General features: G+C 39.2%; 1 protein-coding gene across 2 annotated transcripts in view; it reads left to right on the top strand.

Annotated features, from left to right (window-relative positions):
• Positions 1–14,282, top strand: part of wipi1 (WD repeat domain, phosphoinositide interacting 1) — a 46,631-nt gene that overhangs the window by 16,783 nt on the left and 15,566 nt on the right. For both annotated transcript variants that reach the window (XM_088437204.1, XM_088437203.1), the window contains exons 4-5: positions 628–724; positions 9,212–9,309. In XM_088437204.1, the coding sequence (XP_088293330.1) occupies positions 628–724; positions 9,212–9,309 (195 nt within the window). The remainder of the gene's footprint in view (positions 1–627; positions 725–9,211; positions 9,310–14,282) is intronic.

Below are 14,282 nucleotides of genomic sequence, written 5' to 3'. Positions count from 1 at the left end.
AAAGACGTGGATTCGGTCAACGTTTATTTTCTTGCACAGGCAATACAGGGAGGTGTAGGGCAGGGACAAATTGCTCCTGCATCATAAGCGCACTTCAAGCTATTTTCAACTGCGCGGACAAAGCCAGTGTGAAAGTGCAGACACCCGTGAGTTGGGTTGGATTAAGTGCTCACTACAACAGATTTAGACAAATTTGTGAACTATATTTTGAGAGAACATTTCTGCATGGAGGAAAAAAATTAGCTTGTTCTTTCAAAAAATGGGAGCAAAAACTTTTTTTTTTTTTTCCGGATTGGATTTATTTCTATAGTCCTACTCACCATCACCATTAAACAGAACCGACGGGCACTGTCAAAATAAAGAATGTGCAATTAATCAATCAAACATTCATGACAGGTGAGGGAAGGAATGGTTGAAGGTATTTTGAATCATCTGCTCCATCATTCTCACAGCACTGATTACTCAGGTATTGTGTATTGTGCAGTCATAATTACTAATGGGCTTTATTTCGTATGATGTTCTTATTGCACAATACAGTGAGTAATAGTTGAGTTTATGCAATACACATCAACAACCACTTGTATGTTCACAATGACTACAGAGTATGCTTTTGTTTTTCTCATGCAGAGGCTTGTTGTGTGCCTTGAGGAATCAATTTATATCCACAACATCAAAGACATGAAGCTGCTCAAGACTCTGCTGAACATTCCGTCCAACCCTTCAGGTCAGACATATTGGCACATGAGCTGGTTTGTGGAGTGGAAGTGCTTATTGTTTCAATGCTATACCCACCCATGACTGACTTATTATCCAATGCCCTTGCCCTCTATCAATATATGGGTTTAAAAAAAATGTCATTAATACTATACCCAGGAAGGATATTATGTTATTTCTAGATCGCAGACCTAACTGACATCAAATTCTGATGCTATTATAACCTTGAGCAAAATTATCACAGTATCGCGGTATCAACTGTGTTGAAATGACAACTCTTACAATTACATTTTTTTTGCTAAATAGCCAGTTTTCTACATTATAAAAAGTTTTAATCAAAAGTTTTAAATCAAAATATATAATACATCATTTGTTCCAATAACAATTTACCATGCTATATTAAAATAAATATGTAAATAAAATCAAAACATGACCATATATTAAACATAAACATGTACAGTGGGCCCCCGGGTTACGAACTTAATCCGTTCAGCGGCTACGCTCGTATCTCGAATTGCTCGTATAGCGGGCAATCCAAACCCATGTTAATTCGTGAATGCGTGCAACGCGCGCCGAAGCCTTAGGTAAAAACGACACACTGTATACATATATTAAAATTGAGTGACATAATCTGCTGTACACTTGCATTATATAATTCATACAATGGATAAATAGCTTTTACCTTTGAAACGACGAGACTTGAGCTGGATGTAAGCTGAGGGGGGCAGAGCCCAACGCTCGAAGTTAACACGGCGATAGATATGCTATTGGTCTTACAGTGTTACAGTAACTCTTTCAGTCAGGGTGCAAATCACGCAGATACTAAAACATCATCCTCTTATTTCTTTCTTTACCGCTGCTAGTAATTTTAGAAGCTATGTCTAACAGATAAAGTTTGCAAAGTCTTCACAACATTCCGTTTTTCACTAATTTTCTCTCCTTCCGTTCGGCCAATAGCATATCGGCATTTCTGTGATTGACGTGTGACGCCGGCCAATAGCATCTCCGTGAGTGAGACCGGGTGACCTTAATCGACCAATAGCATATTCGCATCTCCGTGACTGACTGATAATTATTCGCACTTTTTTTTTAAAACGGTTTGAATGTATTGACAATTAATTTTAAAAAACACACACATTTAAACCAATGACAATTCTTTGTCCTGCAATCGGCACATTTAATTTCATGTCAGCTGTTTTTCCCTTTAGCTGTACAAACACTACACTTAAATGGTAATATATTTAGACACCGTGAGTGAGACAGTCAGTGTGACGTTGTAAGACCAATAGCGTTCACGTTACTGCCACAAGTATCTACTGATGATTGATGATGTCGCTACTGTTGATTTTATCGACGCAATTAAACGAGAACACTTCTACATACTGAAAGGCCGGCATGTCGAATTGCTCGTAAGGCGAGAGGTTTGTTCGTAAGCGGAGGACAAAAATCTCCCTGATCCACGCTCGTAAGGCGAATTGTTCGTAAATCAGGGTGCTCGTAAGCCGGGGGCCGACTGTACATGAATACTTTTTGAACACATCCAATTTAAATTGACATATGGGCACTTACTATATAATTACAACAATATTTAAAAAAAAAAGACTTGATATAAACTACCATGATGGTTGTTTATTTCAAATTAACCATTAAACTACTATCAATTACCAGATCAGTGTGGATTCTGTCACTTTACACCCTATTCCCACACACTCACGCATGCTCACGCTCACAATAAATTGCTCTATCTCACTCACATACACACTCTCTCTCTCTCTCTCTCTCTGTCTCTTGCTCACTTGCTCGCTCACTACTAACTCATAGTTTACTAGCAACTCTTTTCCAAAAACCTCCCCCACAGTCGTCACAGTCAAAGTCTAGATGGCTCTAAAACGAGAGAAAAGTAGTACGTGATACAATGTTAGCACCTTTACCTACAGTAGTTAGCCACAGAATTATATTTAGTAAAAAAAAATTATTTAATGAATGAAATTATATTGATACGAAAGCCCACAAAACAGGAAATGCCCAATGTGATTGGCTGCTACAGCTGAGGAAGACTCGATGATATGTGGCTTGTGCTGCACAGTTCAGTTGCTTGTTAAGGCAGACGACGCAAAAGGAAAAAAAACTGCCTGGTTTTGGCAGATTTGGACGGTTTTAAATACCGTATTTTCCGCACTATAAGGCGCACCCTCAAAAGCCTGATTTTTTTTTTAAAAGCTGACGTGCGGCTTATAAACCGGTGCACCTTATATTTGGATCAAATCATGTGCTGACTGCATAAACTATAGTTTATGCCTAAAAAAATCCAGTTCAAACTGACATGGCCGACACGGCCCAACGCGATTAATTAACTTGATTTGCAGACCCAACACAATTTTTTTTTTTTTGTTATGAGGACTTAAGAGTGTGTGGCCCCACACTCATGTTTGTCGTTTAAATTTCCCTAACTTTTGTTTATTCCTAACTTCTTTGTACTCCATATCGCAATAGTGGGTCAAAAATATATAATACACGCTGAGGAAAAAAAAAAAAAGACAGTGACCCCCGGCTTACGAAGCCCCTGGCTTGTGTTTTTTCACCTTATGATGTCGACCGCGGCGTTTTTTTTTGTCGGCTCTTTATGCTATTTTTATCATGTTACGACAAAAACTCCTCCTCAAACATGGCCAACAGTGCGCGTACGTGACTGCGAGTTTCTCCACGCTCATACATCAACCACGTGTCACCGCTTATGTCACTAGAATGCTCGTCTGCTATTGGTTGGCCTGACAGAAGCGCTAAGGTGCTGGTCTGCTATTGGTTGGCGTCACGGTTCCCAAAATGGCGGAACGTTAAAGCCGTGTTCGCATATGAGTACTTATAAAAACATATTTATAGTGCATTTTAGTGCTTAATTCAAACTTGAGTTGGTTAGCCATGGTTCCCAAAATTGCTAGTGATGTTAAAGACAGAAGTAAGAAGATGGGTCATATGGAAACGAAGCTGGAGATAATCAAGAAGTACGGAGAAGGCTAAGCTAGACTAGGCTGCCCTCACAATGGAATCTGGCCATCACGTCACTTAAAGGTAAATACAGTGATCCCTGTTATTTCGCGGTCTCAGATATCACGGTCTCAGTACTTCGTGGGTTTTTCCAGGAAAAATTAAAAATATTTCAAATTTAAAAAAAATTGAAAAATGCGCAAAAATGGAAAAAAATTGAAAAAAGCAAAAAAGTACATCATTTACTGTATTCATCAAATAACTAAGTAATATTAGCTAATAACTATGTTAAGAATTCTTCAAACGTTAGAGTTCGTGACATTTTGTATCTTGTTTTGAAATGCATTCTGTTACTGGTCCAGCAGGGTGGGCCACAGCAACAATTAATTTATTTATTTACCTGTTAAGGCAGGAGTGACGGAGAAAGAACAACAATGTTAACTGCTTCCTTTCCAGATTCCGTCTCAGAGTTTATTAACCGCAACACATACACAAAACTTTACTTATAAACATTTCTGTCTTTTCATTTACATCAGTCCTCCTTTTGGTAACTCTGTCTTCATATCAATCACTGACCATTTCCCTTTACAAATTACTTCTTTCACAATATTCAGCAATAACATTACATTTACATATTATCTAAATATTCTTTTTACAAAAGTACACATGAATGACATCTACTGTCTTCTAATTTGGTATTTTACACCATCTACAGTATTCTCTGTGTTTAGTACAGTGGGCAGAAATGAAAAAGAACACTTTTGGTATGTTGCAACACCAACAGAAAAGAACACCTTACATTTAGTTTATCGGCGCGCCTCGAAGGAGGCCTCACGAAACAAAATGGACATCGCAGATGACGACGCTAGTACGACGGGAAACGAATATTCAATTAAGTGCCAATAAACAAAAAAAAAGTTGGTTCACCGCTACAATACTCGACAGAAATAACATATCACTGCGTAATAAAATAAAAGCGGTCATTATTTATCGTCCATTTACTGACCTGTTAAGGCAGGAGTGACGGAGAAAGAACAACAATGTTAACTGCTTTCTTTCCAGATTCCGTCTGAGAGGCGGCAGCAAAGTCGCGCTCTTTTCCGTCCCCCCCTGACCCGGAACCATTCAGCGCTACTTCCGGTCTTCTCTTTTCTCCAAAATAATACAACGTAAATCACAACAACATAAATATAGAAGCAGTCCGAATAACAACTATGACATGTATAACTATTTCAAAATTAGACTTTATAAATACAGTATATATGTGACAACACTAACCCCAGGGTGTCACAATTCTTTTAATTTGTCGTGTTGCATTTCCGTTTCCTGTTTTACGTTCTCTGTGTGTCATTCGGCTCGTTACGGTGACGTAGTGAATGACAATGTAAACTCATAGTTATAGTTTATTATCATTTATGTTGATAACGCACGCTACTGCCTATGTTTAGTGAGCGATGAGTGTTTATTCTGTTAATGTGTTCATTTGTGTAGAGGTTGCACTTTATAGTTAGTAGTTGTTGTTAGTTGTTGCTAACCCGCTAATGTCGGCTAAAAATACAGTAAATTCATAGATTAAAGTTCGGCAAGTGTTTATATGTTAGTTGACTGACTTTAACATTGTTGTTGATTTATTATCCAAAAGATACTACATGATACACCATACATGAGCCAAAATAAATGTGAAGTTCAATGTGATGACTTGCGTACTCTTTCACCGGAGTCTTAGTGCAGATAACCAGTCCTGAGAACAAATTCTCAACAAACTAAGTAATATTAGATATTCAATGAATATACAATAATGTTAACAATGTTAACATAACAATGTTAACATTAACCGCGAAGTAGGGGGATCACTGTAAATCCGTTACATATTTTTTATTGATGATGTTATTTAATTGTATGCTTGTATAGTCTATATAAGTAGCACTTCATATACTAGTTTGATACAATTTTTTTAATATGTATATAAAATGTTCATGTTTTTACCTGGAGTTTTACACTCATTAGCTAATTAATATAGGTTTGGATTGCCTGACATATTGGAAATTTGCGTTACAATCCCAACCGCGGAACGGATACATCTCGTGAATCGGGGTACACTGTAAATTTATACGGCGCCGTATGGCAGGCAATCCAGACCTATGTTAATTAGCCAATGAGGGTAAAACTCCAGGTAAAAACATAAACATTTTATATACATATTAAAAAAAATGGTATCAAAATAGTATATCAAGTGCTACTTATATAGAATATACAAGCATATGCTAATGCATGTAAAACCCTAGTTTTTTTATTATCTCCAGCTTCGTTTCCATATAAATCATCTTCTTCTCTCTTTAACATCACTAGCAATCTTTGGACCCATGGCTCACCCATTCAAATTTGAATTAAGCAGTAAAATGCACAATAAATAGTTATTTTAAGCACTCAGACCCGATCCACTCCGCAGCATGCCGCCATTTTGACAGTGACACCGACCAATAACAGACCAGTATCTTAGGGAGTCGTGTCGCAGACCAATACCAGACCAGCATCAGAGTGACGCGTTGCAGCGCAGGCAGTTTGACAGGACCAGAAAATAAGAGCAATTACTTAAAAACGCCTGAGGATGGAAACAAACAACACAAATACAGCCAACTCCTAGGGTCATGACAGTTGTTTTTGTCATAAAGCGATAAAAATACCATGAAGAGGGGACAAAAAAACATAACAAATCACGTTGTAAGCTGAAAAAAACATAAGCCAGAGATTCATATAAAAAATGTTACGTTTGGCCAATCCAGTTTTCATCCCATGCCTAATTAGGAAAGAACTCAGCTGTAGCTGATAGGTAAGCCTGGCTCACATTTGAAAAGTAGATCATTAATTTTCTTGCCGTCCGATCAGTAAAAAGAAAACATTTTTAAAAGCAGAATATTTAGCTCAATTATTTTGTATTACAATTCTTGCAAAAGTCAGGTATTCTTCTCACAGGCTTAATCTCATGAGACATCTTGTTTCATAGTATTTGTATCTTATTCCATTCTTAATGTATGCATATTCAAAGATTCTGAGATTCTATTGCTCCATTTATAGTACTATACCACGCAGTGCAATTATTATTCTCTTCACTTGCCAAGCGGACTACATACCATAATCAAGCAAATAATAATCAAATACTGTATAGTCGGCCCCCGGTTTACGAACACCCTGTTTTACGAACAATTCGACTTACGAGCGTGGACCACGGAGATTTTTGTCCCCCACTTACGAGCAAACCTTTCGACTTACGAACAATCGGACATGCCGGCCATTGTGTATGCAAATATATTTTCGCTTAGTTGCGTCAACAAAATCAGCAGTTGACACTTGTGACAGTAACGTGAACGCTATTGCTCTTACAACGTCACAGTCACTGTCTCAGTCACGGTGTCAGTCACGGAGTCAGTCATGGAGATGCCAATATGCTATTGGTCGATTAAGGTCACCCGGTCTCACTCACGGAGATGCTATTGGCCGGCGTCACGTCAATCACAGAAATGCCGATATGCTATTGGCCGAACGCCTTTATCTAGCTTGATGGCACAGCTGGTCGGGATGGAAGGAAGGAGAGAAAATGAGTGAAAAACGGAAGGAAGGAATGTTGTGAACTTTGCAAACTTTTTCTGTTAGACATAGCTTCTAAAATTGCTAGTAGCGGTAAAGGAAGAAGTAAGAGGATGATATGTTTTAGCATCTCCGTGACTGACACCGTGACTGAAACAGTGACTGTGACATTGTAAGAGCAATAGCATATCAACGTAGCTGTGTTAACTTTGCGGGTTGGTCTCTGCTCCCCTCCGCCTCCACCCAGCTCAAGTCACGTCGCTCCAAAGGTAAATATCGTTTTTCCTTTGTATATGTTGTTTAATTTAACTGCACAGTAGATTATGTTACTCATTTTCAATATGTGTATAAAGTCGTGATGTTTTTACCTAAGGTTTTTGCACGCGTTGCACGCATTCACGAATTAACATAGGTTTGGGTTGCACGCATTCATGAATTAACATAGGTTTGGATTGCCCGTCATACGAGCAGTTCGAGTTACGAGCGTAGCCGCTGAACGGATTAAGTTCGTAACCCGGGGGCCCACTGTATTAGGGAAAACACCAATAGCAGTCCGTGACTTTCACTTTGGCCTTCAGTGATTCGGCCCCCTCAGAAGTGCATGCACACATTACTACACAGGCTATTTTCCGGAGCATTTAAACATCAATAAACCCGCTCAATAAAACGATTTATTACTCGCAGAAGCAGGGCAAAACATGAAACACTAGAGCAACACTAGAGCTGGAACACGCTCATGACAGGTAACAGCAAATTACAATATTGATAGACACCAGGGAAAAACAAAACAAACCCAAAAGCAAAATAAGTCAACCTCCACAAAATAAAGCCACAGGAAAAACTCGGACAGAACATGACACCAAAAGCGAGCAAGCTTTAACAAATTGTACGCTAAATTACACTTTAATTTAATTGCTCTTTAATATGAGAACACCATATTTCTTTACAACTAATTCAATATGAACGAAACAAAATGACAAAAACATATTAAAAATCCAGCGACGTCGTGATGCTAATGCCCTGGCTTGTGGCCCAGGCAGATTTCACACAGCATAGCGACACAAGTTAGTTGAATTCTAATTGGCTAAAAACTCGAGCAAAAAACTACAGCACGCCAAGAAGCCTAACCAAATGGATATAAAATGACATGAAAAGAACAGAATATGGAGAATAATTTTATATATAAAATATTATTATTTTATAATTATTATTATATATATATATTTAGTAAAAATAAATGTAAAATGAAATTGACATTTATTATAGTTACTATAATTGTTATAGTTTATTGTAGTTATTATAATATCAGGTTATTTTATGCTAGCAGATAAGGCCTTGATGGCCCTGACAAGCCACCACTGGAAAACAGTCCTGGGGTCGCAATGGGTGAAGTCCCCCGCTGTGATGAACACAGCGTTCGGCTGCTTTGATCTCATGTTTGCTAATGCCAATGTCTTGGCTCGTCTGAGGCGCATTGGTTGCCGACTGCTCAGTTCATCTGGAGCCGCTGCATCGTCCAGGCGCAACAGGGCCAAAGTCCCCGAGGCCAAACAAAACTCCCTGCCTGCCATGGGAGAGTGAAACAGAGACGGCTGCCACACTGGGAGCCAGCTTGAAAAAAAAAAAGCCATAAACTTGTTAAACACTGAGTAACAGTTTATTTTTAATTTGCACATAAAAAATTGGTGTTTTTTTTTTTTAATATGTGTCTAATATGTGATGATCATCGGCGATACAGTCTTATAACTCAGCAGGTGGTGTTTGCCTCCAGAAGCTAGCCTCGCCTATGCAAATCCATGTATCTATGCAAACAGTCTTTTGACGATGTTGTTCCATGTAAAATTTTGATACAAAATCTCTTTTCTTGTCGCTTGTTGTTACAAATCTTTTTAAGTTCCCACTTGCACTAAAATACCCTTTTTTTCAGGCCTCTGTGCTCTGTCAATCAATCATTCCAATTCATACTTGGCATACCCTGGCAGCACTACAATGGGAGAGATAATAGTTTATGATGCCAAAAATATGGTAAGAACTTTATTAAATACAAAAATAAAAAAAATATTCTACCAGTTTAATGTAGATTTAATCTTTTGCATGTTTGTATTGTGTGAGACACAATGCAAACGGGTTTGTTTATCTAACAATGAAAGGAAGCCGGCTCTGTGGAAGAGTGGTTAGCGCGCCTCTCAGTTCAGAGTCTGCATCCGTTTGCACAAAACATCGCAAAAATGTACTTTTGTCAAGCGCTGCCTCTTTGTTGTCAATGACGGGGCTGCATGGCTCAATTTTTTCCGGCGAACTTTGACGCATTATGAAAACGAAAAGCTGGCTATTCCTGCTCTCACTAAAATGTGAGAGCAGTGGCACACATGGATGTCACCATATGGGAGGAGATACACAGCGAAGAGCAACTTCCACACTCTGATCTCGCCACAGTCAAAGCATTTCTGGAGACTTCCATTTCAAACAAATTGGACAGCTTTGAAGATCACTACTCATATATATATGAGTGTATGTATGTATGTATGTATGTATATATGTATATATGTATATATATATATATATATATATATATATATATATATATATATATATATATATATATATATATATATATATATATATATTAACATAGGTCTGGATTGCCCGCCATACGGCGCCGTATGTATATACAGTGGGCCCCCAATTCACGAGATGAATCTGTTCCGCGGTTGAGATCATAACACGAGTTCGCCGTATGGCAGGCAATCCAAACCTATGTTAATTAGCCAATGCGTGTAAAACCCCAGGTAAAAACATCAAAATTGTATATACACACGTGGACAAAATTGTTGGTACCCCTCAGTTAAAGAAGGAAAAACCCACAATTCTCACTGAAATCACTTGAAACTTACAAAAGTAACAATAAATAAAAATTTATAGAAAATTAATCAAAATCAGCCATCACTTTTGAATTGAAAACTATTTGACCAGACTGACATGATTAACTCAGGTGTGTCCTTTAATTGACATCACAGGTGTTTCCAAACTCATAATCAGTCAGTCTGCCTATTTAAAGGGAGACAAGTTGTCACTCTGCTGTTTGGTGAAAAGGTGTGTACCACACTGAACATGGACAACAGAAAGCGAAGGAGAGAATTGTCCCAGGACATCCAAAAAAAAAATTATAGACAAACATCTTAAAGGTAAAGGCTATAAGACCATCTCTAAACAGCTTGAAGTTCCTGTGACAACAGTGGCTCATATTATTCAGAAGTTCAAGACCCACGGGACAGTAGCCAACCTCTCTGGACGTGGCCGCAAGAGGAATATTGATGACAAATTGAAGAGACGGATCGTTCGAATTGTATCCAAAGAGCCCAGAACAACCTCCAAAGAAATTAAAGGTGAACTCCAAGGCCAAGGTACATCAGTGTCAGATCGCACCATTCGTCATCGTTTGAGCCAAAGTGGACTTCATGGGAGACGACACCACTGCTGAAAAAAAAACATAAAAAAGCGAGACTGGAATTTGCAAAAATGCATGTTGACAAGCCACAAAGCTTCTGGGAGAATGTCCTTTGGACAGATGAGACCAAACTGGAGCTTTTTGGTAAGGCACATCAACTCTATGTTCATAGACTCAAAAACCAAGCATACGAAGAAAAGAACACTGTCCCTACGGTGAAACATGGAGGAGGCTCAGTAATGTTTTGGGCCTGCTTTGCTGCATCTGGCACAGGGTGTCTTGAATGTGTGCAAGTTAAAATGAAATCTGTAGACTATCAAGGCATTCTGGAGAGAAATGTGCTGCCTAGTGTCAGAAAGCTTGGTCTCAGTCGCAGGTCATGGGTCTTCTAACAGGACAACGATCCAAAACACACAGCCAAAAACACCCAAGAATGGCTGAGAGAGAAAAGCGTTGGACTATTCTAAAGTGGCCTTCCATGAGTCCAGATCTGAATCCCATTGAACATCTGTGGAAGGAGCTGAAACATGCCATTTGGAGAAGACACCCATCAAACCAGAGACAACTGGAGCAGTTTGCCCATGAGGAGTAGGCCAAAATACCTGTTGACAGCTGCAGAACGCTCATTGACAAATACAGAAATCGCTTAATTGCAGTGATTGCATCAAAAGGTTGTGCAAGAAAATATTAAGTTATGGGTACCATCATTTTTGTCCAGCCCTGTTTCATTAGTTTGTTTTTTTAAATAATTATGTTAATCAGCAATTCAAAAGTGATGGCTGATTTTGATTATTTAATTTTCAATACATTTTTATTTATTGTTACTTTTGCAAGTTTCAAGTGATTTCAGTGAGAATTGTGGGTTTTTCCTTCTTTAACTGAGGGGTACCAACAATTTTGTCCACGTGTGTACATATTAAAAAATTTGGATCAAAATAGTATATTAAGTGCTACTTATATATAATACACACCCATACAATTAATAACATTATAAATAAAAAATATATAACGGATTTATTTACCTTTGAGTGATGCTTGTCATGGCCATATTCCCCAGTAAAAAAACACAATGACAATGACATAATAACATAATAAACAATAAATATAGAAAGGATTTACCTTTATGTGACGAGCTTGTTATGGATACATTTCCCAGTCAGGGTAGCCTAGCCTATGCTACGCTAGCTTAGCTTTTTTCATATTTCTTGATTATCTCCCGCTTCATTTCCATATAAATCATGTTCTTACTTCTCTCTTTAACATCACTAGCAATCTTGGGACTCATGGATAACCAATTCAAGTTTGAATTAAGCACTAAGATGCATAATAAATACAATATTGAAAGCACTCTCACATGAGATCAAGTCTTTAGGCAGCCATCTATGTGACCCCATGCGCCGACACAATAGCAGGCTTGCATCTTCTTGACCTCATCACGCTGACCAATAGTAGACCAGTATCTTAGGGAGTCGAGACGCCGACCAATAGCAGACCAGCATTGTAATGACACATTGCAGCACAGGCAGTTTGACGCCAACAGAAAATAAGAGCAATTACCTAAAAATGCCTCAAGAAGGAGGCAAAACAACACAACCAACCCCACAGGTCATGAGAGTTCTTGATGTTAATCGTAAAGCGGGATAAATGCCTTAAAGAGGGGACGAAAAACTCAGTATTCCACATCGTAACGTGAAAAAAACAAAAGCCAGGGATGCCATAACCTGGGGGTCCGCTGTATATTTTTTAATGTGAAAAGTCTTTATGCTATACATATTATTTAAGACAAATATTACTGTAGTACACATATTTACTTCAATCTTAAATGATAAATCCTTATATATTGTACAGTAAGTGAGCAGTAACCCTTTGAAGTCTGGCACAGCTGCATTCATATTAGCAGCGGCCCGGATGTTGAATTAAAGTCAAATCTGTACATAATCAAACACTTGAAAAAAAACGTTTTATTTTAAAAGAAATCTAGGTAAGAGATTTCCAACGGTCTGCTGAACATCTGCTCAATTGTGTTTCTGCCTCGACAATGTGTGCGTGTGCCTACTGCCTTGACAATGAGGGTGCCTTTGCTGTGGGTGCAACTGATGACTAAGATGGCACGTCCTTGTGGGTATAAAAGTGGGAGTTGGGGCAGAAGTACATTGCAACTCCACAGGAACTCATTACAACACACCACAGCACACGTTTTTGTCAACAGACAGCGAGGAGCAAAGATGACATTCACCAGACCGTTGGAAATCTCTTTGCTAGATTTCTTTTATAATAAAATGGTATTTCAAGTGTAAACTCTCCAATGTTATCACGTTTGATCATGTGCAGGTCTGACTTTATTCAACGTCCAGGCCACTAATCATATGACCGCAGCTGTGCAAGACTTCAAAGGAAAGGGGAAACTGCAGTAGTTCCATGTCCGAGGAGAGCCCATGGCAAGTGCATGTATGCTCTGCTCACAAAAATTAAAGGAACACTTTAAAGAAACACATTAGATACATCAGATCTAAATATGAAGTTGGATATCTATACAAAAAACGACAGGGCAGTGGCTTAGGAACAAAAGTCTTTTGATGGAAATACAAGTTTTCAGCCTACAGAGGGCTCAATTGTGTAGACACCATAAAATCAGAGTGAAATGAAGATGTGGCTGGCTAGTCCCTTTTTTCCAAAACTTAATTTCTGCAACTCAAAATGCTTTTCAGTATATTGTGTGGCCCCTACGAGCTTGTATGCATGCTTGACAACGTTGCGGCATGCTCCTAATGAGACGATGGATGGTGTCTTGTAGCATTTCCTCCCAGATCTGTGTGAGGGCAACCCTGAGCTGTTTTACAGTCTGAGGAGTAACCTGGCAGTGCCTAATGGACTGAAACGTATTGGCCCAGAGATGTTCTATTGGGTTTAAATCAGAGGATCATGAAGTCCTTTCAATTGTTTCAATTCCTTCATCTTCCAGGTACTGCCTGCATACTCATGCCACTTGAGGCCGGTCATTGTCGTGCATTAGGAGGGGATCAAGACCCACTGCACCGGCGTAGGGTCTGACAACGGGTTCAAGAATTTCATCTCGATACTTTATGGCAGTCAGACACCATTTCCTAGGCAGTAGAGGTCTGTGCATCATGCTATGGATATGCCTCCCCAGACCATCACTGACCCACCACCAAACCTGTCATGTGGAACGACGTTGAAGGCAGCATAACGCTCTCCTTGTCTTCTCCAGTCTCTTTCACGTCTGTAACAGGTGCTCAGGGTGAACAGTAAAGGGCGCCAGTGGCGGACTTGCCAATTCTGGTGTTCTTGAGCAAATGCCAGTCGAGCTCCACGGTGCTGGGTAGTGAGCACAGGGGATGTTGGGCCCTCAGGCAACCTTCATGAAGTCTTTTCCTGATTGTTTGGGTAGAGACATTCACACCAGTGGCCCTCTGGAGGTCATTCTGTAGGGAACGAGCAGTGCTCAGCCTCTTCCGCCTGTTGCACAAAGGAGCAGGTATCGGTCCTGCTGAGGGGTTGAGGACCTTCTACGGCCCTGTCCAGCTCTCCG

This window comes from Hippichthys cyanospilos, chromosome 16 (assembly GCF_059441005.1).
Source record: "Hippichthys cyanospilos isolate Australia breed blue-spotted pipefish chromosome 16, RoL_Hcya_1.0, whole genome shotgun sequence".
Classification (NCBI taxonomy): Eukaryota; Metazoa; Chordata; class Actinopteri; order Syngnathiformes; family Syngnathidae; genus Hippichthys; species Hippichthys cyanospilos.
Note: the sequence above shows the minus strand (reverse complement) of the source record. Positions and strands in the feature narration are given on the sequence as shown.